Here is a 27,166-nt window from a genome sequence, read left to right as displayed (position 1 = left end):
GAAGACATGCATACTAAGGCAATCTCATCTTATCAGAAATTTCATTAATTATTTCAAAATTTTGTACGAGAATTCTTACGGGAAACTACTTTGGATTTCTTCAGAAATGCTTTCAGCGAAAAATCTTCCGCAGGAACTGCTTTAGGAATTCTTCCAAAGTTTTCTTCAGAAATTATTCCAGAGATTCCTTAAACAAATTCGTGGAGATTTTTTTTTTTCAGAAATTCTTCATGAGAAACCTTCATGAGTTGTCCAAGGATTCCATCAAGACATCGTCTATGCCACAAAAGTTCAGCTTATTGGACGCAGTGACTTAATGTCCCCAACAGGGGAGGAAAAAAAAGAAAAAAAAGTGGATAGCTTTAAAAATTATTCCATGGATGTTTCCATCAATTTTTTCTTCAGAAATTCCATCGAGAATTTCACCAGAATTTATTCAGGAATGCTTATAAGTAGATTTTCATAAGTTTCTCCTGAAACTCCGCCAGGGATTAGTAAGGGATTCAGAAATTCTTCAAGGGAATCGTTTGGGAAATCCTTCGTTGATTTCTCCATGGATTATTTCAAAAATTTCTACAGGGATTCAGAAATTATTTCAAAGATTCTTTCACAACTCATCCAGTGGTTACTCTAAAAAAATCTAGAGATTCATTCCAAAACTCGTGCAGGTATTTTTTTTAATCGAACAGAAATTTGTTCAGGAACTTCTACAGAAATCCTGCAGGAATTCCTCCAGAGATTCCTCCAGAAGTTCATCTAGAGATTCTTCCAGGATTACCTCCAGATATTTCTTCGTGTATTTCCCCAGAAATGTCTCCAGCATTTCCTTCAAGGATAACTCTTAGAATTTTTTGCGGGTTCTTTGAGGAATTTATTCAAAAATGTTTCCTAGGACTTTCTACATGAGTTCCTTTACAAATATCTCAATTTTTTTGCATGAAATCGTTACACAGAATTTTTTGCATACTTTATTTAGAATTTTATAAAAGGATTTCTTCGGAGATGTTTCTTAAAGATTACTCCATAAACTTTTCTATGAACTCCGCCGTTACTGCTGTTTTGAGAATTTTTTGCAAGTATTTCTCTAGAAAGTTTTTTTGAAACATCCTGCTGGGATTTCTCCAAGAATTTCCCAGGGTTTTATTTTCAGATGTTCCTCTACAGATGCATCCCTAAGGTTTGACAGACATTTTACTGGAGATTTCTTCAAAAGCATCCTTCAGAGACTCTTTCCGGAAATTTCCGCTCGGATTTCTTCTGATATTCCGTCAGGGATTCCTTCGAAAATTTCTTCAGGAATTTCAGTGTGGGATTTCTTGAACAATTGTTTCATGGAGGTTTACAGAAATTCATCGAAAAATTTCTTTAAAAAAAGTCCTACAGAGATTCTTTCGAAAACTCATCTAAGAGTTCCTCCAAGATTTCAATGAGAAATTCCTTCTGGGTCACCTGCAGAAATTCCTTCACGAAAAACAATCAGAAAAATCACTTGGGGCTCCTTCAAAGATTTATGTAGAAATTGTTTCAGATATTCCTCCTGGTTTTTTTTTCGCAGAAGTTCCAGATACTTCAAGAAATTTCTCAAAAATGCCTGGAAAAATTCTTGAAAGAATCACTGAAGATAACTTCCCTGATAATTCACTGAAGAAATCCCTGGATGATTGTAAGGAATCTCTTCTTAAAAAACTCCTTGTTATCACTGGAGGATTTCAAGAAAAAATCTTGAAATTTTTCTAGATCGAATCCTGAACCAAAATACCAGAAAAAAAAATTCATTAAGATCAGGGCGATATTTGTGAACAAGTTACAAAGGTATAAATAGCTGATAAAATATTAACGTTTCGATTACTTTTGATGGTGCTCTACACAGATCTTGCCCCATTTGATTGCCTCGGAGTGTTTTTGGTGGGAATCGTAGCCATAAACGTAGATAATTTTGAAAATGAAAATGTTTGTTTTGAATAAAGCCTGTATCCGCAATAATCGGGACACAGAAGTACGGTTGTAGCTCTGTAATGAATCGGTAAAATTGGCCAAATAATTGACTAAGAACTCTTTGGTATTTGTTTATTATTTGTTTCAAATTTCATAAAAATCGATGTATTATTTTTAACTGTGGATGAAAAACAAATATATGTGGTTTTAAGCATTTTGTACAATCATGACCAATTTTCATTCGCATTGTAGATGGTTCTTTTACGCTACAGTTCAGAGTTCTGTGATGATAATTATGAAATTTCGTTAGCAGTTGTGATACTCATAGAGACACTTTCTTGCAAAATTTCATCAACTTTTATCAATTGGTTTGAAAGCTACTGGTGTTGATAGGGGTTAGCGTTAGTGAAAATTTTTCGTGTTTTTCATGTGCGATATTTGCCTATTCATAACTTTTGAATTTCTCTGCCAATTTTCATGAAATTTTCACAGAAGGCAGTAATCAACGTTTTCACAGAAGGCAGTAATTAATGTGCTTATTATGTTTGCAAAAGTTGATTATTATTGGTATAGTACTTTCAATAGTAAAATCGAAACAATAAAGGGTGCTAACTAATTGCTGTCTGAGGGGCTAAAATCACGTTCAGTCCCAATACATATTTCGACTATACAATTTTTGATAGTGCATCGATTTTTTTTTTGAAATTTTGCCTATGCAACGAATATAGATTGAGAGGTTTGTGTTCAAAATTTCAGCCATTTTCTTTGCCAAATTCAAAAGTTACAGCGCTGACAAGCAAAACTAGGGTCTGTACAAAATTTAATGGCGCACATTCTACTCTTTAATTGCTACAACAAAAAGTACTGCACCGATTCACATGATTTTTTTTAGGTGAAATCAACACATCTTAAGATGTTATTGGACCAAATTTGAGCAATTTTAATGTATCTATTACAGATTTACAGATGTATTTCTGTGTCCCGATTATTGCGGATACAGGCTTTATTGAGTGCAGAAATAATCAAATTCGTGCTGTTTTCAGTCAATGACTTTGAATATCTTGCACCCTGATTAAGATTACCCTTTAATCCTAGAAAAACATAAGAAATTTCTGGAAGGATTCCTACAGGATCCGTAGAGATATTTCTGAAGGAATCTCTTAGAACTGTCTGCCAAAATTTCTGCAGAAACTGCAAACTAACTACTGGTGGAATTCTCGTAGAAACACATTCATAAATTTCTGAGGGATCCCTGTTGGAATTTCTGAAGGAATTTTCAGCAGAACTCCTGGAGATGTCGCTGAAGGAATTGATAGAAAAATTCCTTACAAAATTTCTTAACAGAAATCAGGTAGTAACATAAACATTCTTGAGGAAAAAATCCTCAAATAGGAAATCCTGCAAAAGCAAAATACATCCTGGAATATTTCTAGAGAATTTTTGAATAAATTCCCGAAAAAAAAATTGAAAGAATTTTCAAAATATTAACTGGAAGAACAGGAAAATCCTCTGTAGGTATTCAAAGAAAGATTTCTTGATAAATTATTTGAAAATGCCAAGCAACAGATTCTAAAGTAATTGCAGGAATTGCTGAGAAAATCTTTGGAGGAATGACTGAAGCATCAATGGACAAATTTATGAAAGAATCCCTGGAGAATAGTCTGAATAAACTCTTAGCAATCCCTGGATAAAACCCGGAGAAACTTCTGGAGAAAGCTCTGGTAGAACTATCAAATTCTTTTGAGATTTTTTAAGAGGAAATTCAGGATAACTGCCTAAGGGAATAAGGATTCTGTCACATTCGCCCGAAAACCATTCGCCCGAATGACAAACGCCCGAATTCCAATCGCCCGAATAGACCATTCGCCCGAAAAGACCATTCACCCGAATGACCATTCGCCCGAAAAGGCCATTCGCCCGAAAGTCATCCGCCAATTCCATGCAATTTCTTTGAACATGTTTTTATTCTGGTTTATCATGATGAAAGTTTAAGGACAGTCGCTTAGTATCCGGCTAATGGTGTACTTAGTATCCGACCAGTCGCAAGAACAGCTGGACTAGTTCCAATAATAATCATAAGCTTAGTTTGAAAGAACGGCCTATGTTTTGAAGAAGGCCTAATTTCTTGTTTGTTGATCGAGAGGATAACGCCAAAACTTCAGCACAGAGTAGTCAACACTTTTAACTTAATAGTGTTCACGACTGATCTACTCGGAATTACTTCGTTTCGTTAAAATGAATAATAGCTCATAAAAAATAAAATGCAGATGCAGCAAAAACACCAAAATCGCGAGAATGCAGCATTCTTATTTGAATAAGCTGTTCTTTTGAAACCATGTTTTGAACCCAGAAGTTGTTAAAAATAAAACGTCAAGGTTCCCCATAAAATAACAACTTCAAAGAACAGCCCATGATTGAAAGAAGGGCAAATTTCTGGTAAAAAATGACATCAAATTGAATTTAATTTCCTTGAAGGTAGAACAAGGAAGAAAAGCCAATTGACAAAAGAAGGGACAATTCCAATAAATGTTTCCACAGCTATATTGTTGAAAATGTTTATAACAGTATAAGTCTTATATCAGACTATGTTCAAAGAAAGGAATACGCATGGACGACACCTAAATTGATTTCAGAAAAGTATTTTCAAGATTATTATAGTTTTCGGGCGAATGGTCTTTCGGGTGAATGGTCTTTTCGGGCGAATGGTATTTCGGGCGAATGGTCTTTTCGGGCGAATGGTTTTTTCGGGCGAATGACTTACGGGCGTTTGTTACATTCGGGCGTTTGTCATTCGGGCATTTGGAATTCGGGCGAATGGTTTTCGGGCGAATGTGACAGAACCGGGAATAAGACCTTGAGACAACTCTGGCGAAATTCCAACAATAATTCCTAAAAGAGTTCCTGGGAAAATCTGCAGGATTTTTTGAATGAATCTCTGGAACAATTTCCGAATTGCATTTTCTTAAGAGATCTTTGGAGGCACGCCTTGACAAACCCTAGGGGAAAATTTTAGAAGAGTTCCGATGATATTCCAAAAACAGCAATCAATCCTTCATGGTATTTCGTAAATAATCGCTAAACGAATCCCAGGAGGAATTTCTGAACGAATTTCTGAAGAAACTCGAGGATTAGTTTCAAAATGACGCTGTTGAAAAATTTCTTGAGAAATAATCTCTGAAGGAATCCCTGGAGAAATTTAGAAAGAAATACATTGGCATGAATGCATTTTATAGGGATACTGGAGCGACATTTGGGGGAAAACTTCTTTCTATACGCGCAAAAGACGAATATAGGCAAGGGCTGAAAGGCTCTATAATAAAGATAAATCAATCAATTCTTTCTTTAAAAATACCGTAACATTTCAATAAATCTTTAAAGAATTCCCAAAGGAATTTCTGGCAGCACCCCTAGAGGTAATCATGGAAAGAATTCTTAAGCAGTACAAGAAAAGGAATAATTTCTTAAATATTTTTTGGAGGAATCTTTGGTTTAATTCCTTAGACGTACAAGAACGCCCCAATCCGCAATTTTATAGAAAAATAGTGATTTTTTAATGGGGCGTTTCCCGGAATAATTCTTAATTATGCCTAATATTGAAGATATTCCTATGGGGTCTTACCAATAAAGGGGGCGCTGAGATTTGGAAATCTTGAGTAACCAATTCTGATTTTACCATGACAGCGCTTTCTACAAAATTGTAAAAGACGGTAAGAAACCTAGAATCTAGAAAGGCATCCTTGAAGAAATCCTCTGTGCAATTTTTAAAAGCATCCCGGGAGGAATTTCTGAAAAATTTGCTGGGAAGGTCTTCAAAAATATCCCAGGAGGTATCCCTGAGGAATTCCGAGAGGACGTCTGAACGAATTCCGAGAAGAAATTCTAAACAAATCCTGGAAGGAAAACTGCAATGAATTCCTCAAGGGATCCCGGGAAGTACTCCTGAAGAAATTCCGAGAGGAACTCCTGAAATTATCATGTGTTGAATTCCAGAAGAAATCCCGGGAGAAATTCCTAAAGAAATCTCTAATGAAAACCAAGGAGGAATTGCTGAAGGAATCCCGGGAGAAATCCCTGAAGAAATCACAGCATGAATCACGTATCCCTGAAGAAATCCCGGGAGTACTGAAAAAAAAAAAATGTAAGGAATCCCGGATGAAATCTCGGGAAGCATTGCTGAAGAAATTTTTTATTGATAATATCGGTAAAAACTCCCGAAAGAATCCTGTGTGAGATCGCTAGAGGTATTCTGAAAATATTTTCTGGATGTGTCTGAGATATGTCTGGATATATAAGAGATATGCCTGGAAGAACGCTGGGCGGATATGGGTTAATGGCCGTTAATAAACCACGTTGAAATTTTAAGAATAGGTGTCGTACCGAAGTCTATGATCCATAAAATGCTTGAAAATGTTGTTTGAAAGAACACGTAGGATGATACAATCACCTTACCATTTGTCTAAAATGAAGGATCACTTTCTTACAATAACTTTTAGGCTCACATTCAAAGTTGCTACGCATACTATGCACTCTTGGATTGCTCTAACTTCTTATGGATAGATGTTAGAAGTATCCAAGAAGTTCTGCCATTACATTTCGGCCATATGCTACTACTGATTTATGACTCATCACAATCATCCCCAGCTAACTACTTTTCCCAACTAGTTCATTTAAAGCCATCAAATCTACCAAAGTACCCACCGGTTAACTTCAGCAATAGCCGTTGGTTGGAGTGGTGGTACACTCGGGACCCGTATTCGTTCCTCACCAACTCTGGCTCAGTTAATGCAAAATGCTCCGGAATGAGCCCGGGGTCGTTTCTTAGACAAACTAAAACACACGGCACCTCATGGAACAATAAGTGCTGCGTGGAACACATTTTCCAACTTAGAGACGAAAACCCATTATCCTTCCCGCATCCAAACTCTCACACTCTCTCCGAAAGGAAAACAGGTGTAAAATGTGGAGGTTACCATCCGTCGCACCCCGACCGACACCCGTCCATTTTCCCTTTGTAAACGTCGTCGTCGTCGCAGAAAACACAAACGGAGAAGGGCACCCATCCGAACAACAATCTCCAACAATATGGCTTTACAACTAACTCCCAAAGCTGAGAAAATGTAGAATCCTGTTGGGTCGTTCCGGTAGTGTCTGTTCGTCGGCCCCGGTGCAGGTTGCATGGGTTTTTGCGCGCTGGCTGGTAGGTATCTACAAAGCAGTTTTTGTTGTAAACTTTCTCCACCAAACAAACATTTGAAAAGTTCACCTCCACATGCTCTCATGACTTGCATAATGTAGGTGTACCTATGTACTTAGGTGCGAGCATTGATGACAAAGGATGATGCTGAATGGAGAACATACGGTGGGGATTCGTATGAGCATTTCCCAGGGGGAGGTGTGCTCTTTTAAGGTCAATTTTCAGTCGAGAGCTGAGTGAGTAAGTACGCATAGGAAAGAACATTTGTGTATCTAAACCATTTACACTAGAAAATGCATGCGTTTTTTTTTCCCCCAGATCTGAAATCTACAGCGACAACGGATCGTACTTCCAGGGTGCGAGCAATAATTTTGAGAAGCAGCGCCGGATGAATGAGGCTCTAGCATCTACTTTTACGAGTGCCCAAACTAAGCGGTTTTTCATACCACTCAGCATGTAGATGAAATCTCGCTTAAGTCGACTAATCAAGAATCCCTCACGCCTAACCTGTTTCTATTAGGCCACTCCAGTTCTGCTTCTGTTCCAGAAACCTGGAGATACTGGCTCAATCGATTAACGACGCGTTCTGCAGGTGTGGGTGAGATCAAGCGTAAGCAGTACCCACCTAACGTCACTCATCGGACCAAATAAATTGCGTAAATACGAGATTTAAGAGCTGTTGATCTGCTTCTTGCTGTTCGTGGAGTTTTCAAAAGGCCCGCGGTGATGCTAGTCCTACTAACATCATGGAGAGCAGTTGAACTGGAGTTGATCATGATGGTGGCTCCAGAGAGGATCCCTAGGACATATACCAATATTGTTTTACCACACCGTCATATCCCATAAACAAGCAATATTTAACTGTGCTCAGTTACTGATGTTGCACTGTAAACGAATCCATATTAACGACCTTCTTTTCGGATATTGGTTATGATGTTGGTAACTAAGCTGTTTGCCTCAAATCAAGTACAACTACAACTGCAAAGTGTTGAAATGAAAAACGACTTAACCTAGCATAAACACCTGCAATGAGTATAAGTTTTAATCTACTTTTGATTACCTAGTACCTCTTAGCAAACTGGAGTTTCTAATTTAAGAGCAACTCATTCGTACTTTTCAATTCTTTCAGGCACGCATTATTGTACCTTTGAAGCTTTATTACCGGTACTTTTCGAGACCAGAAAAAAGAAAATCGTTCAAAAGAGTACCATTATGAGCCCTGATGGTAAGTTGCTGCATTACTTATGCATGAACCTTTCTTTCTTCTGTACGGGCTCCGAGAGTGTGTACCTACATGAAAACGCAGTAAATATGGTAAGAGGTCATGCATGCGTTATAACAAACCGGTAATTTAACAGCCATTACGCGTTGTTCTGTAAAACTTTTGACGTGGCTGCTTTAAATCGTGGGGTGTAGAATGTTTGTGAACGATATTACCCGAATTGAAGGGAGGGAAGAGTGCGAGTTTGATATGTTGGAAAATGGTTATAATTTCAGGGCGACAATTGTGCTAGTTATTCCATTTTCATCAGAAAGCAACAGCACGAAATGGAAATAGATTGTCAATATGATTAGCTTGAAACAACAGTGGGATTAAACATTACTGTTGGCTACATTCTTGGCAAATAGAAATAGCACAAATGCGATAGTTTTGATCTCCAGCTGTGGGTGCAAATTCAATTCACAGCTATGTGTGCGACTGTTTACAACTCAACCGGAATGATGAACATATTTGTAGGGAAAATTCAAAGCAATAAACGATGCATCCAGTTTCATCGGAAAGGTGTTAAATAATTCATCGCATATCGGGATATTGCTTTTAACAAAACCATCCGAACCATTAAAGTGAGGACAAGCTCGGATTCCCATGCATAAAAGATGAACAATGAAGTGCTTTAGCTAAAACATTCATATTGTGATGATGGTATTTGTTGCACATACATGACACACACGAAATCAGCAGTCTGCAGCAGCTTAAACAGAGCGATTCCCAACATGAGCACAAAAGATGAACCGGCACAGCACAGCCTCTGGACCAAGCTGCAATTGCTGATAAGGATGTAATAAGTCACATGTTGTAGCGTTGTCGTCCTTGCGTCAGAGAGTGCCTTGCCAGCGCAAATTCTCCCTCCTTGCAATTGACACACGACGACAGGCGGATGGACCCCTTCCGGCTATGGTCGTCCAAGCTATTTAACGTCACACTCCGCATACACACACACGGGTTGTGACTTCGCATCATCATTGTCACTGCTCGTTCCAGCCGAGAGAACTTCCAATATCTTAATCATGCAACAAAGCGCACCTGTCCGCAACGGTTCTGTCGTCACATCACTTGAGGCAGCGGTTCCCAACCCCCTTGAACCCCATCCCGATGCATGAACAAGTCATAAGTAGGACACAAAGAATTTAGTGATGTGAGGCTTTAGTTTTAATGAATACCTAAACTATTTTCCTCTTATGTTTTTCTGATAAGGCGTTTCACATGTGCTGATCAAAATTAAATAGAAAAAAAAAAAAATTTTCGGAGTCCTGAGTCTTATTGATTTTAGCAGAACGATCTGCCTTCCTGATAACGAATCTATCCATCACGATGCATCGGTTGCTAACCCCTGACTTGAAGGTTGATTCCATGGTTCCATGTACCTTAGAAATATTCATCACAAGCCTTTGCTGCTGAGTAGTCTAGAACCTGCAGTGCCAACAGATGACACATTGCACGTGGCGGATGATGGCGACGAGGTACCATTATTGATTTCTTGACTCCATGTCCGCCTTCGAAAGCTTCTGGTGCATCAAGCTATAGATGGGTCGGGCGATGGAAGAAGGTTCTGGCTGGACTGTGCTGCAGTTGCAGGCCCACAGGTAGGCAGCTGAGTGAATCAATCTTTTGCATATATTAAACAGAAGGGTGTGGTTGTCACTTGCGTTCGCCCCCCACCCGGAGCATGTCATCGCCCGGCATATGTAACTTACAAAGTGCTCAGAAGTCAGTGTCTGTGTTTGCACAGTGCAGCCCGCTGGTAGGGGGGAAGCTTTTGTGATTGGATCAAATATTTTACCACAATTATTATTGCTATCCATTTCTCAAATTGACAGTTGCAATTTTAATGAAAACGTTTCGATCATAGGAGTTTTACGTTTTGATTGGCTAGGTAAACGTTTTGGGACCAATCGTTCAGAAATGTTGCATTCTGAGAGAAGAAGTGTTTCGATTTGGTATTTCCTTTCTATGCTGTACTCAGTTTGGCATACTATCTTGCACTCTGTTTCCTATGAATTTAACATCAATCACAATTACTCATTCCCGCAGGTGCATGAACATGTCAAAAATTGATATTATTCCGTAACATCATCATGTCATTCGCGAAGCAAACAAACTGATCGAATCACATGAACATCAATGATATCACAATTCCTGAAACAAACTATGGATCTTTAGAAATATCTCCGCGTGATCCTTGGAAGGCTATGCTCATGACCCTGCACAAACTTCTGTGAAAGTTTTTAAAACTTAAATTAATGTCAAAATGCTTTTCACATGTACGTACATCAAGATCATCATAGAAGATCTAAACACTCAGGTAAGCCAGGACGGGAAGTGCAGACCGACAATTGAATAGTTCAGCGCCCTCCCGCAGACGAACGAAAACAGCCTACGACTCATTGAATTCGCCGCCTTCAAAATTATGGTCATACGTAGCACCTTTCGTGGCACCAACATCGACTCCGACCACTATCTGGCGATAGTCAAACTGTGCCCAAAACAATCATTCATATACAATGTATGGTACCGGCGACCGCCGCGTTACAACCTAGGGCGACTGAAACAACCGGATGTCGCCTCAGCATACGCACAGAATCTCGAGGTCGTGTTACCAAACGAGGGCGAACTCGATACAGCCCCTCCAGAGGACTGCTGGAGTACAGTGAAAGCAGTCATCAACGACGCAGCCGAGAGCACCATCGAGTACGTTGAACGGAATCGGCGGAACGAATGGTTCGACGAGAGTGCAGAATGGTTTTGGAGGAGAAGAACGCAGCGTGGGCGGTAATGCTGCAGCAAGGGACCCGACAGAACGTGGAACGTTATAAACAGAAGCGGAAACAGTAGACCCGCCTCTTTCGGGAGAAAAAGCGCCGCCTGGAAAAAGCGAAGTGCGAAGAAATGGAACTGCTGTGCTGTTCACAAGAAACACGGAAGATCTACCAGAAACTTAACGCTTTTCGTAATGGCTTCGTGCCGCAAGCCGAAATATGTGGGGATAAGCACGGAGGCCTCTTGAGGGACGGACGTGAGGTGATCGAAAGGTGGAAGCAGTACTTCGATCAACACCTGAAGGACGTGGAGAACGTAGGCACGGCAGAGCACGGCAATGGAGGGCAGGAATGAACCAACTCCCACACTGAGGGAAGTTAAGGATGCCATTCGCCAGCTCAAAACAAAAAAAGCAGCTGGTAAGGATGGTATCGCAGCTGAACTCATCAAGATGGGCCCAGAAAAGTTTGCCACAGTGGACCAAGTTCAATCAATTACTTAACACTTGCTCGGTTTTAAGCTTAATTTTTACGTTTTTTCGCGATCAGTACAGAGTGATGTTTTGATGAATAGCGTTTTCTCAAAATAAGGAAAAAACACATGGTCCTCTCTGATTTAATGCCGACCATTTGTTGGTTCATGTTTTGTTGATGATTCTGACCTTAGAAAGTGATACTTTTGATGCAAAAAAATACTTACTACACCCTAAATTCCGAAAATCCCCACACAGCCCACCCATCCGGAACTTACCTTCGCTGTTGATGCTGTAGCGGGGGTTGGTCATGTCGACACGTTTCATGTCCTTGATCCAGTAGATCTTCGGCTGCGGCGTTCCGGTTGCCTTGCACTGCATGACGGCCGTGTGGCCAATTTCAATTACGCGCGTCGTGGGGCTCTGGGTGATCATCGGGAAGCCGGCTGGCGTTTTGTCCGCTGCAAGAGAGATGTGAAGGAAAAGGCAAACATGAGAAAACCATTCATCGCTGTCGTCGTCAGCAGCGTCCGTCGTCGTCGTCGTCGTCGTCGTCGTCGTCGTCAGCGTCGTCGTTGCGTTGTCATCGTGGCTTGTCAGCCACCGTGCACCATCATCACCGTCATCATCATGGGCCAGTAGAGCCAATTGTATGGTACGTCCGGTGCCCATGGTACAACAGGAGAATTTCATTAGTGCTAGGAAACAGAACGTAGTACTCAGCTGGAGAAGACCGGAGATCTGGGGAGGTTTGGATGACAGTTTTTTTTCAGCAAGAAATAAATTAATTCTGGGTTGAGAAGTTGAGCGAGAATGCCGCAGGTGAGCATTTCACACTTTTCAATTGAATGGCCTCTAATGAGACGGCATAATTATGCTGCCTGTTGTTTTGTTATCTTTTCATTCAATCTTGCTCTGGTTGGGCTGATGGAATAGAAAGCAAACTGTTATTGTTACAGAAAGGTGTCTCATCGCATTGTAATCAATGTACTCGATTCATTGAATGATCAAAGATTATTCTGGAATTTGATTTTTTATGTTGTAGATTGAAACATAACACAATTAGGGCGTCACTTTGATACACCTTCTAAAAATAAGCGAACTACGTTAACCATGAAGACCAGCGGGAAGACTAATGGCATTCTCTGTAGGATGCTTTACGAGGAATTCGTTTTACTGGTTTTACAGAAACCCGGTATTTTTCTGTGGCTGTTAATCTTTCTGTGTCTCAATGTAGGCACACTCAAAATAAGAAATCCTCCCAAGAATTGAAATATGATGTTTCTATCAGTTTCTGTATAAAAACAATACAGAAGATGTGTTGAATGCTCTAATTGTTTGCTGTATACTCAAGCTGACACGAAGCAAGTCGCTGGTTGAAAAATAAAACAATATGTGTTTTATTGGTGGTTGAACAATAAAGCAATGTGTATAAAAGCCAAGCTATGAGTCGATTCTGCATCATAAAACGACCGTATGAAATTCATTCTATGAATTGTTTAAAGGCCATTTCAAAAGTGAGACCTTATGATTATCTTAAGTTTATTTGGATGAGTGTAGTATTTTCAGCTTGTAAAAAGCACTCTGGAGTATTTGTAATTACCAGTGCACAATGGTTCTAGCGCCGTATTCATTACAAAGACAACAATGCTTGCGCCTGCGATTACATATTCAATCGTCTACAGGTTCTCCGCCCATTCTTTATGCAGTTTGATCGTGGCCCGTATCGCTGCCGTGATCGCTTGTTTAGCTCTTTGGGGCTGTCAATAAACCACGTGGAAATTTTTTTGGGACTTCTCGACCCCCCCCCCCCCCGCGTGGTTATTAGTCCATACAAACTTTTTTTTTCGTCCATACAAAATGGCCATTGGCCGGACCCCCCCCCCATGACCACGTGGTTTATGGAGAGCCCCTTTACGTGTTGCGCAGGTTATCCGTTCCTGCGGGTGATACAATGGTTAAATCCATATTCAGCCAAGAGATTTAGGAGAAGATTTTTGACGTGAATTGCGTCTCGTTGTCTGTCAGAAACAGTTACGGAAAGATCACACATAGCACAAATTCTTATAGTGAGCTGGCTCTCGCTTCTCAAAAAGGCGGGACTAACAAGAACATACTGAAAACATCAGAATCTTTTCACCATAATGGTGGCAATGCGATCATCGAAAGTGGCTAGTTAACTGACCTAGGAGTACGTGCAGAGGATAAAAGACTTCAGGCCCCTATTTTTTTTTATTCCTGTTCGGGCCTGTCACTGCGACCAATTTTTAGATCTATTGTGACATTACCCGTATTCTTAGTGTAGTGCATGTCGCATTACTCAATTGCCATTGAAGAGCAATAAAGTATCGATTTTGATACAGTTTTTGTTTTGTTTTCTTATGTATAGAAAACAAAACAAGAGTACTGATAATTGACCATGCATCGGAAACCTAGCATCACACTTGTTTTACTGCTAAATTCTCCCCAGTAAGAAGTTTAGAACCCGGGTTTTAACATAAGCAGCAACACCATTCCAACAATAATGGAACATATGTTCAGTAATAAGGATTCTAGTATGTTCCTTGCATACCAGCACTTACCTGTCTTTGAAGAGTTAGTACATACATGGATCCCTAACCCGATTTGATGTCCTTTGGATCAAGTTTAGCCTCGAACGGCGAGGTTTTTAACTATCTGCAAAGTAAAGTTGGTTAACTTAGTTTTATTCAGAGACCGTAAGCCACCACGATACCAGTGACAAGGACTAAATACTATGATTCCTTGAATTGCCACAACGCATATTCTAGAATTGGAAAAGTAGGACTACACTAGGTTTCGGTAGTTGATCATCAATATTAATTTCTATTCCCGATCAGCCTAGATAGCCGTGTAGTGGCGGTAGCAGTTACCTCAACTGGCTAAGAATATCACTACGGATAGCCTAATCCGGTGGTAAAAGTCCACCAAACAAGCGACCCCTAATTCATGGTGTTAAGCGTACCGTGCCTAGGAATGAATGGTTAGGGGGGTCTAATAAAAACTTAACCGTGAACGGAGCCTGTGGAGTACCAGGGCACCCTCCACAGTATGTTGCCCTTACTGTGTTAAACGGAGCAATGACGCAGTGGACCTTATTTGTCTCCGGGATAATCGGCCACTTTTCTTACGTCTCAATTCCGAGGTTTAATAAAAGTGGGTAAATGAAATTATTTTATGGCGGGAATTAAGTTCATACAGGTAAACCTTCATCACGCAAAAGGTGCTTCTGCTGTGTTGAGTCGAAGGTTTAAAAAAGAAGGACTGGAAGTGGCGCTTATTCAAGAGCCGTGGTCCAACAAACGAAAGATTCTTGGTGTTCTGACACAAAATAGTAAACTATTTTATGATGAGCAACAAGATTCTCCCAGAACCGCTGTCTTAGTACGCAAAACGTTAAAATGCTATCCTATTACAGAGTTTATCAGAAAGGACATTGTTGCGGTCATGGTAGAGGTACCAACCACTAGAGGTAAAACTGAGATCGCTGTGGCTTCAGCTTACTTTCCTGGTGATGTTCCTGAGGTACCTCCTCCTGAGATCGCATCATTTGTTCAATTCTGTAAAGAAAACAACAAATCGTTTATCATTGGCTGTGACGCCAATGCACATCACACGGTTTGGGGTAGTACGGATATTAACAGTCGAGGTGAGTCACTATTAGAGTATCTGTCTTCTAACAATATAGACATTTGCAATAATGGTGATAAACCTACTTTCTTAAATGTAATCAGACAAGAGGTCTTGGATCTAACACTGTGCAATGCTGCAATCTTTGACAAGATCACAAACTGGCACGTGTCAGATGAGATTTCTCTATCTGATCATAAACACATAATCTTCAATTGGAGTGGTGGAGATTACTCTAGAACCGCATTTAGAAATCCCAGGAGGACAAACTGGGATCAATATGTAGAATTGTTGAATACGCATTCATTTACAATGGGAGAACCTATTGATTCAACCCAAAAGTTGGAATCATTTTCTCAAAGGGTAAATGAAAGTATCATCAATTCCTTTAACGGAAGTTGTTCCACCATATAATCGTCTTCTACTAGAGACGTGCCATGGTGGAACTTTAAACTGGATCGCCTTAGAAAATTTTCTCGTAAAATGTTCAATAGAGCGAAACAAACGGGAGATTGGACTCAGTACAGGAAAGCCCTGACTGAGTACAACAACGAAATACGAAAATCTAAAAGAAAGTCTTGGATGCTGACATGTGAAAACATAAACAGCACTCCTGTAGTTGCAAGACTACAGAAAACGCTCGCAAAAGATCATTCAAATGAATTGGGAAACCTGAAGCGCGACGATGGAGCTTTTACCAAAACTCCTCGTGAAACTTTGGATTTGATGATGGAAACCCATTTTCCGGGTTCGGTTCTAAGTGTGGATTCCAATGATACTATATCTCTGGAAGGTGAAGGATGTCCTAGTATAAACTCTTCGGAGTCAACTAGGACAATAAACACCACCTCAGATTTAGCTGATGAAATCTTCACGAAGGCCAGAGTGGAAAATGCAATTAGATCTTTTCAGCCTTTTAAATCTGCAGGAGTTGATGGAATATTTCCAGCACTGATTCAAAATGGAGAAGCGGTGTTGGTACCATCACTAATTGAGATGTTCAAGGCTAGTTTAAGATTGAATTACGTTCCATCAAAATGGAGACTTGTAAAAGTTATCTTTATACCAAAAAAGGGGAAGCGAGACAAGACGCATCCCAAAGCATACAGGCCAATTAGTCTTTCTTCAGTTTTGTTGAAGACTATGGAAAAGGTTTTGAAGGATTTTATCAATTCTTCTTACATAAAAGACCATCCCCTATCTGACTTCCAGTTTGCTTATCAATCTGGTAAGTCAACGGTTACAGCACTTCATTCGCTAGTAACAAAAGTGGAAAAAACGTTTTCAGCAAAAGAAATAGCTCTATGCGCCTTTTTAGACATAGAAGGAGCATTTGATAATGCCTCCTATTCATCTATGAAGCGTGCCATGGAGAACAAAAACTTCGACCAATGTATCATACATTGGATTTATACTGTGCTTGCAAAAAGAGAAATCACCTCTGAGCTGGGAAGTTCTTCTATAACAGTAAGGGCAACGAAAGGTTGCCCTCAAGGAGGAGTCCTCTCACCACTATTGTGGTCCTTAGTTGTAGACGATCTTCTAAGAAGCTTGAAGGAAAAAGGTTTCGAAGTTGTGGGCTTTGCAGACGATATAGTCATAATAGTGAGAGGAAAGTATGACGAAACTGTTTCGGAGAGAATGCAAAGGGCCCTAAACTATACACATTCATGGTGTATTAAGGAGGGCCTTAGCATCAACCCGTCAAAAGCCGTAATTGTCCCTTTCACTAGGAGAAGGAAGATCAACCTAAAAGCTTTTCGGCTTGGAGGGATACAAATTCATCCTAGTGATCGAGTCAAATACTTAGGTTTGATACTGGATGCTAAACTGAACTGGAATGCTCAAATTGAGTCCGTGATCGGTAAGGCAACAAGTGCGTTCTGGTTATGCTCCAAAACTATTGGCAGGAAGTGGGGCTTGAAACCAAAAATGATAATGTGGATTTATACTGCCATAATCCGCCCAAAAGTGACGTATGCTTCGTTTGTCTGGTGGCCAAAAACGAAAGAGGCTACCACACAAACAAAGCTTGCGAAAATTCAACGTCTTGCGTCCATTGCTGTTACAGGAGCGATGCGAAGCACTCCATCAAAAGCTTTAGATGCGATTCTCAATCTGCTACCTTTGCACGAGTACGTGCAATTAGAAGCAGAAAAGGAATTGCTGAGACTTGAACGAGTTGAAATGTTTATGCCAGGTGATCTTGTAGGTCACCTGAGCATTTCACAATACTTCCAAAATAGGCCAGTAATGAAAATGATTAAAGACTGGATGAAACCTGTGGAGAACCATGATGTTCCTTACAAGTTGCACGAAACAACTCGTGCAGATTGGGAAGTCGGAGGTCCCACTGTTCGTCAAGGGTCAATCAAATTCTTCACAGATGGCTCAAAAGTTGGAATAAAAACGGGAGCGGGAATCTACGGCCCTGGAATACAAATTTCAGTGGCGATGGGACACTATCCTACGGTGTTTCAAGCAGAGATTCTTGCTATTTTGAAATGCGCAAATATCTGCCTTGAGAGAAAATACAGATACGCAAATATTTGTATTTTCTCAGATAGTCAAGCTGCACTAAAAGCATTGTGCGCTTACAAATGTACTTCAAAGCTTGTCTGGGAATGCATTCTTTCACTGCGCAGGCTGTGCCAAGGGAATTCAGTAAACTTATACTGGGTTCCAGGTCACTGTGGCATTGAAGGAAATGAAATGGCAGACGAGCTTGCTAAAAGTGGTTCCAATTTACAGTTTGCTGGTCCAGAACCATTCTGTGGTATATCAAACTGTACAATTAAAATTGACCTGAAACGCTGGGCTGAGCAGAGGGTGATATCCAATTGGATGGACGTCAAAAATTGCAATCAGTCAAAACGATTTATAACACCAAATGCTTCTAAAACCAAAAAGCTCTTAGAGCTCAACAAGAGAGCTCTATGTACATACACTGGCCTAGTAACTGGACACTGCCCGAGCAGGTATCACTTGAAAAATATTGGCCATATTCAGAGTGATATCTGTCGTTTCTGTAATACGGAACGTAAAACCTCGGAACATCTGCTTTGCAGTTGTGGTGCTTTATACACGCGCAGGCAAAGATTTCTAAATAGTGGTTGCTTGCAACCCAGTGAGATCTGGTCTGCAAAACCTGGGAAGGTCTTGGAGTTTATTAATTCCATTGCACCTGACTGGGAGACGACGCGTCGTGGCAGTAGCTGATTACTTGACACATGGTAATTAGCTGGCTAGATGCGAATATCAAAACGGGACATGCCACAAAAGTTCAGCCTATTGGACGCAGTGGCTTAATTTCCCCAACAGGGGAGGAAAAAAAAAAAAAAAAAAAGGTTTCGGTAGATTTTACTCCGTAACGCAACACGAAAAGGTGATCTACCACGTTACGGGCTCCGTTAACGATCGAGCATCTTTGAAACCCCCTCTATCATTTATCTATCAGCACGGGTCGCCCGACACTTTGGATTGGGGTTCCCTGTTTGGTGGACTTTAACCCCCGGAACAGGGGGTCCGTAGTGCTATTCTAAGCCGGCAGCTACACGGACATTCAGGCCCCTAACCTCCAAGATATTGAAAAGAAGGCCGCCGGAGAAGGTCAACTACCAATGGAGCTTCTAAAATACGGTGGAGAAGCACTTGTGAGAGCACTACACTGGGTCATTACCAATATTTGGGAGAAGGAGATACTACCGGAGGAGTGGATAGAAGGTATCGTGTGTTCCATCTAGAAAAAGGGCGACAAGTTAAATTGCGGAAGCTACCGCACGATCACACTCTTGAGCGCTGCCTGCAAGGTATACTCTCCCAAACTTATGCCGCCGTCTATCACCGATTGCAAGAGAGTTCGGGGGAGGATATCATGAGTGAACACGCTATAAAGGACCAGTTGTCCATCACCTGCCGGGTTTAGCAGAAATGCCGCGAATACAACGTGCCCACTCATCACTTCAACAATGATTTTTCATAAGGGCCTAACTGACTTAATCGATTTCTCTTCGGCGACTCTCTCTTTCGCTAATACCTTGATTAAAACAAACAAAATCATTATTCTTTTTGTTTCTATAGCAACATGTAGTCGTCTTCTTCGCATTTCAACCAAAAAATCTTTGGAAAACTCAATACACATTCTGTGATAGCACAAAGAGAGGATCGACGAAGAGAACTCGAAAATGTCAGTTAGGCCCAAATGAAAAATCAGTGTTGACTTGTATATCGATTTTAAATCGGCGTATGATACAATCGATCGAGACCAACTATGGCAGATTATACACGAATACGGATTCCCGGATAAACTGATACGATTGATCGAAGCGACGATGGATCGAGTGATGTGCGTATTTCGAGTATCAGGAACAGTCTCGAGTCTTTTCAAATCTCGCAGAGTGTTACAGCGAGGTGTCGGACTTTCGTGCTTGCTGTTTAACATCGCCTTGGTGGTATAATAAGGAGAGCGGGGATAAAGCGAGTGATACAATTTTCACGAATTTCGTTCAGCTGCTTGGTTTCGATGATGAGTAAACTTGAGACGATGGCGAAAACGTACATCCGACTGAAGGATGCAGCTAGGCGAATCGGTATAGCTATTGATGTGTCGAAGATAAGGCCCATGTTAATGGCAAAGGGCTCTAGGGGAGATTTAACGCGCCCGCAACCCCGAATCTCTATCGACGGTGATGAAATTGAGGCGGTTTAAGAATGCATATAGGGTGACGATGGGTATTATCGGCAGGTTTGTTCTCTTCGTCATGGGGGGTTTTTGTCGGTCAAATTTCCTGAAACTTGGGCATATAATTCAGCTTGGCTGGGAAGGATTTGAGGCCAATTCTGAGTTCAACAGCTTTCAAAAAAACCCCCCATGACGAAGAGAACAAAGCTGCAGAAAATACACTATTTCCCCTACTTGGGCTCACTAGTGACCGAAAACGACACCAGCAAAAAAATTCAGAAACGTATTGTGGCAGGAAATCGATCTTACTTTGGACCTCTTTGGACACCGTAGTACTCTACGAGCAAAGTTCACCGTCGCACGAAGTTAGCCATTAGAAGTTGTTGCGTACCACCTACGGTGGATAGTAGATGGAAGACGGAACGTGGAGAAGGCGAATGAATCAAGAGCTGTATGACATGTTAAGAGAACCAACCATTTTGAAAAATCGGAAGGCAACGGTGGCCGGAACACATCATTAGGATGTCGGATAACAACTTGGTAAAATGGATCTCGAGGGCAATCCGACTTGTACAATACAAAGCGCGAGTAAGATGGATCGATCAAGTGGAGGACGATCGGCGAACTCTTCGCAGGGTGCGTGACTGGAGACGCGCAGCCATGCATCGAGTCGAATAGGGACGACCCCTACGCCTGGCCGGTCAGGTTGGTTATTGCTTCATAATACAGTTTAGCCCTCTCAACTTTTATTTATTTAATGAAAACTACAAATACATATAGTTGAATTTAAGTGGCAAGTGGCGCCACTATTGCTGACTTACGATTATACTGGTATAATCGTAATCCAACAATAATGGCGTCACTTCGCACTTTAATTCATCTTTAATGGTTTATATAGAATAATGCATGTCAATATATGCGCGTTATTTATGCAATACGTACTGCTTCAACAGCGTGGTTACTTAGGTACTCAGAACCAATATTGGGCATTAGAATATTTATTATTGACGGGAACTATTGCAACGGCGGCAGGGGGTGTTAATAGGAGAAAGTGGAGGAAGGTTACAGGGGCGTTTCAGGGGGTCCCAAGGGGTTTCAGCGGGGTACCAGTAGATCTCAGGGAGGTTTTCGGGGGTCTAAGGGGGCTTTCGGAGACTCTCAGGTGCGCTACATGAGGTTCGAGGGGGTTTTGGGGAGATTTTAAAGGCATTCAGGAAAGTTTCAGAGCATTTCAGCGGGATTCAGAGGCGTTACGGAAGCGTTAGAAAAGGGTTTTCAGGGGTTTCGGAGCCTCTCAGGTGCATTACATGGGGTCCGAGGGGGTTTAGGGGGATTTTAATGGCATTTAGGAAAGTTTCAGAGCATTTTCAGCGGGATTCAGAGGCGTTACGGAAGCGTTATGAAGGGGTTTTCAGAGGTTTCGGAGCCTTTATAGGTGCGTTACATGGGGTCCGAGGGAGTTTAAGAGGGATTTTAGAGGCATTCTTGGAAGTTGCTGGTTGTGGGGATGCAGAGGTGATCCCGGTCTTTAGTAGCAACAACCAGCACACTCTAACATTCCTCTCCCTTCCCAACTGACTATAAGGACGTGGCCGGCGCCGTTATTGATCCAAAATGTATGAGCTGCTAGAATTGCACTTTGAGAATAAGTGGAGTGTCCCAGCCCTTATTCATTTGGATCTCAGTGCAATTGGTACCAGCTCAGATCAATCACGGAGTAGCAACCATTGACATGTATAGTCAGATTTGATCGTTTTGATCGTTGATCGATTTTAGAGGCATTCTTGGAAGTTTCAGAGCATTTTCTGCGAGATCCAGAGGCGTTACGGAAGCGTTACGAAGGGGTTTTTAGGGGTTTCGGAGCCTCTTAGGTGCGTTACATGGGGTCCGCGGGGGTTTAGGAGGGATTTTAGAGACGTTTCAGGATGTTTCAGAGCATTTCGGTGGGATTCAGAGGCGTTACGGAAGCGTTACGGAGGAGTTGTAGGGGGTTTTGGACCGTCTCAGTTGCGTTACATGGAGTCCGAGGGGATTGTAGAGGGATCGTGGAGTTAGGGTGGTCCACACGTATATGAAAAATAAAAAAATCGAGAAATGCCAAGGCTTACCTCCAAAATCAGTTGTTTTGGACTCCCAGAAGCTACGTTCAAAATTTGAGCAAAATCGGTTAAGCCTAAAGGGGCGCTCAAAACGCTTGAAGTTTGTATGGGAAAACTTGGCCAAATGTATGCAGAAATTTTAAGTTTTCGAATTTTGCCGCTAGGTGACGCTGTAAGCGTTCAATAATCAAACCATTTGGTATTATTGTAGGTGACTATATGCCAAACAACTTTGTCGAAGACCGCAAAGTGATCCAACGTCTGTGAAAAAAGTTATACCCTAGGTAAAGTGAGGTTAAACTTTATTGTTGTTTTTCCCAATACATGTAAAGGAATAATATCAATAATGAAATCTCAATACTTTGCCTCACTTTGCCTAGGGTATACATTTTTTCACAGCCGCTAAAAATGCTATCATACCTCTAGGAACGCCTTTAAAATGTTCCTGAAACTCTTAAATTACTTTGAAATGACTGAATACCTTGAAACGCCTCTCAAACCCCTTGCAACGCCTTTTAAAGGCTCCTGAGATTCCGTGAATATATTCTAGGCTATAGCCCTTAAAGCCCCTTGAAACGTCCCTGAAACCCCCTTAACACCTATGTGCCTGAGCCTCATTTTGCACCCAATTTCAAATTTCAAAAATCTGATTCTCAGCCGTTTCTCAACGGAAGTTAAAGAAATTTTGACAGTTGATCACAAAATCCTTCTAGTTTATGTAACCGGTTTCATGGTTCCAGATTTTTCCGATGTTCCGGATTTATGGCCAGGGGTACTGGGGTAACCTCCTTATCAGATGGAGGTACAACCTATTATTTGCCTTCCAAAACTAGCTTGTGGCATATCAAACTTCATGATTTTGCAAAACAAGAGTATTGGACCATGTTTCTAGAAATTTCAGATACACTGGCCACTTCTTCAGATGTTCCGGACCCAGGTGCCCCCAGGGAAGTGGCCACTTACTGACCGGATCTGAAACCTAGCTTGCGGCATATCAAACATTGAGATTTTGCAAAACAAGAGTATTGGACCATGTTTCCAGAAATTTCGGATATACTGGCCACTTTTCCGGATGTTCCGGAAACCTGGTGCTCCCAGGGAAGTGACCACTTTCTGGCCTGTTGTGAAACCTAGCTTGTGACATATCTAACTTCATGATTTTGCAAAACAAGAGTATTGGACCATGTTTCCAGAGATTTCGGATACACTGGCAATTTCTCCGGATGTTCCGGAAACCTAGTGCCCCCATGGGTGTGGCCACTTTCTGACCAGTTCTGAAACCTAGCTTGCGACATATCAAACTTTATGATTTTGCAAATCAAGAGTATTGGACCATGTTTTGCAAAATCATGAAGTTTGATATGCCGCAAGCTAGGTTTCAGAGCCGATCAGAAAGTGGCCACATTTCTAGGGGCACCAGGTTTCCGGAACATCCAGAGAAGTGGTCACTGTATCCGAAATTTCTGGGAACATGGTCCAATACTCTTGTTTTGAAAAAACATAAAATTTGATATGTCGCAAGCTAGGTTTTAGAACCGGTCAAAAAGTGGCCACTTCGCTGGGGCATCAGGTTTCCGCAGAAGTGGCCAGTACATCCAAAATCTCTATAAACATGGTCCATTACTCTGGAGTTGCAAAATCATAAAGTTTGATATGCCGCAAGCTAGGTTTCAGAGCAGGTCAGAAAGTGGCCACATCCCTAGCGGCACCAGGTTTCCGTGATATCCGGAGAAGTGGTACCAGTATCTGAAATTTCTGGGAACATGGTCCAATACTCTTGTTTTTAAAAATCATGAAATTTGATATGTCGCAAGCTAGGTTTTAGAACCGGTCAAAAAGTGGCCACTTCACTTGGGCACCATGTTTCCGGAACATCCGGAGAAGTGACCAGTATATCCGAAATTTTTGGAAACATTTTCAATACTCTTGTTTTGCAAAATCATGAAGTTTGATATGTCGCAAGCTAGGTTTCAGAACTGGTCAGAAAGTGACCACTTTCCTGGGGGCACCAGGATCCGGAACATCCGGAGAAGTGGCCAGTATATCCGAAATTTCTAGAAACATGGTCCAATACTCTTGTTTTGCAAAAATCATGAAGTTTGATATGTCGCAAGCTAGGATTCAGAACCGAGCAGAAAGTGGCCACTTCCCTGGGACACTAGGTTTCCGGAACATCCGGAGAAGTGGCCAGTATATCCGAAATTTCTGGAAACATGGTACAATACTCTTGTTTTGCAAAATCATTAAGTTTGATATGTCGCAAGCTAGGTTTTAGAACCGGTCAGTAAATGGCCACATCCCTGGGGGCACCTGGGTCCGGAACATCCGAAGAAGTGGCCAGTGTATCTGAAATCTCTAGAAACATGGTCCAATACTCTTGTTTTGCAAAATCATGAAGTTTCTTATGCCGCAAGCTAGTTTTCGAAGGCAAATAATAGGTTGTACCTCCATCTGATAAGGAGGTTACCCCAGTACCCCTGGCCATAAATCCGGAACAACGGAAAAATCCGGAATCATGATACCGGTTACATAAATTAGATGCATTTTGTGATCAACTGTCAAAATTTCATTAACTTCCGTTGAGAAACGGCTGAGAATCAGATTTTTGAAGTTTTAAAATTGGGTGCAAAATGAGGCTCAGGCACATAGGTGTTAATATGTTGAAATGCCCTTGAATTCACCGTAATCCCATTAAAACGCCAACAAATCTTGACAGATAGCCCTTAAAAAGCTCCTCAAATTCCCTGAAATAATCCCTTAAAACGCCCCTGGAGCCCCTTGGAACCCTCTTTTTTGGGTTCCTTGGAACTTTCTGAACCCCCCTAGCCTCATCTCAAATGCCCAGGAGCAAGACCTGTTCTCGCGAAATAGACTCCTTCATTGAAGCCAAGATTGAAGCCCAAACTTAACTTATGCATAAAATCCTCTCTTTTTATTTTATTTTTAAATTTATGCACATTTCTAATTTATGCAGTATCATCCATGTGCATAAATAGAGGTTCCAGTGTATATGTGTTTAGGGCTTGAAAAGGTGTGGATATTCAGCATAACCATGCTGGGGATAACAGATTCAACTCCCGGTCAGTCCAGGAACTTTTCTGTGACTTCACTGACTGGGCATAGAGTATCTTGGGAGATGAGAAGCAGGCGTTGTCCCCGTTGGGACGTTATGCCAAAAACAAGAAGAACGTCAAACGCTGAAAGTCTCTTAAATAATGACAAATCAATCAATCAACAAAAAGAACATGTTTGATAGTATTTTCACAAAGTTTAAGCTACAAGAATAGACAAAATGATTGAATTTCGTAAAGTCCATCAAAAGTTCTCAATTTTTAATGTTAGTTGATCAATTGGTTTTCTAATAATGGTCCAAATTTGGTCATAGTTATAGGAAATGAAATATAAAACATCATGAATTTGTCAATTAGCAACATTTCGTGCCTTCTAATTACAAGTTTTTTCCAGTATGATTCATGACATCTTCTGATGTATTCTATGTGTTTTGCTCATATTTTCAAGCAATCTCTGCAAAACAATTAACACCTTTGTGCCTGAACCTCTTTTTGGACTCCATTTAAAAACTTTGAAATTCTTATTTTCAGCCGTTTATCAACGAAAGTTAAGGTACACCGGGGCAAGTTGAAACGGGTGGGGTAAGATGAAACACGAAGTTTTGAAATAGATTTCAATACAATTTGGAAATTTTTCCTTCGCTAAAAGATTGTTTGAATCAAAAACATTGTGTTATAGCGATCAAACTGTTTATCATCATTAGGAAACATCATGTTAACCCGCTGTTTCATCTTGCCCCACCCGTTTCAACTTGCCCCGGTGCACCTTAGTGAAATTTTGACAGATGATCACAAAATCCTTCTAGTTTATGAAACCGGTATTATGTTCCGCATTTTTTCGTTGTTCCGGATTTATGGCCGAACAGATAGAGGTGCAAACTATAATTTGCTTTGAAAACTAGCTTTTGGCATTTTAATCCTCATGATTTTGCCGAACAAAAATATTGGACCATGCTTCTAGAGATTTTGGATACACTGGTCACTTCTCCGGATGTTCCGGAAATTTGGTACCCCCAAGTCAATGGCCACTCTATGACCGGTTCTGAACCCAGGTTGCGATATATCAAATTTCATGATTTTGCAAAACTATACTATTGATACAAGTTTAAAGAGATTCCGGATACAGTGGCCAGGTTTCCGGATGTTCCGGATACCTGGTGTCCCTAGGGAATTGGCCACTTTCTGAAACCTAGCTTACGGCGTACCAAATTTCATGATTTTGCGATACATATTTTAGGAAATTCTGGAATACTGGCCACGTCTCCGGATGTTCCGGAAACCTGGTGCCCTCAGGAAAGGGGCCACTTTCTGACCGATTCTGAAACTTCTTGATTTTGCAAAACGAGACTATTGATGTGTGTATGCTTCAAAAGACTTTGCATACTTTGGCCACTTATCTGGATGTCCCGCAAACCTGGAGGCTTCAGGGCAGTGACCACTTTCTGACCGATTCTGAAATCTAGCTTGCGATATATCATACTTCATGATTTTGCAAAACTAGATTATTGGATCATCTTTCTAGAGATACACTGGCCACTACTCCGGATGTTCCGGAAACTTGATGCCCCCAGGGAAGTGGCCAATTTTCGACCAGTTTTGCAAAATCATGAAGTCTGGAATGCCGCAAGCTAGTTTTCGAAGACGAATTATAGGTTGCATCTCTATCTGTTAAGGAGATTTCCCCAGTACCCAAAGCTATAAATCCGGAACAACGGAAAAATCCGGAACCATGATCCCGGTTCCATGAACTAGAAGGATTTTGTGACCAACTGTCAAGATCAAGAAACCAAGGTTGCAACCATTCATTTGCAAAGATTTACATTCATTTGCTATTATCTCAGTTCAGAAGCATGCAATCGAAAAACAATGTATGGATGAATTTAACCTTGTAGTTTTATCTGAAAGTTTGCCAAATAACATTGGGGTCGCAAACGTATACCAAAGTCGTGAGCGAGCTGTGAAGGTAACTTTCCACAGCGTGAATGAAATTTACATTCACCGCGTGGAGAGTTGCCTTCACAGCTTGC

At 41.1% G+C, this 27,166-nt stretch overlaps 1 protein-coding gene across 7 annotated transcripts in view; it reads right to left on the bottom strand.

Moving 5' to 3' along the window:
- The window catches only part of LOC109425214 (tyrosine-protein phosphatase Lar), an 830,826-nt gene that overhangs the window by 147,773 nt on the left and 655,887 nt on the right, over nt 1-27,166 (bottom strand). For all 7 annotated transcript variants that reach the window (XM_062851024.1, XM_062851023.1, XM_062851025.1 and 4 more), the window contains one exon: nt 11,919-12,101. In XM_062851024.1, the coding sequence (XP_062707008.1) occupies nt 11,919-12,101 (183 nt within the window). The remainder of the gene's footprint in view (nt 1-11,918; nt 12,102-27,166) is intronic.

Source organism: Aedes albopictus, chromosome 2 (assembly GCF_035046485.1).
Source record: "Aedes albopictus strain Foshan chromosome 2, AalbF5, whole genome shotgun sequence".
Taxonomy (NCBI): domain Eukaryota; kingdom Metazoa; phylum Arthropoda; class Insecta; order Diptera; family Culicidae; genus Aedes; species Aedes albopictus.
This window is presented reverse-complemented; position numbering and strand designations above follow the sequence as displayed.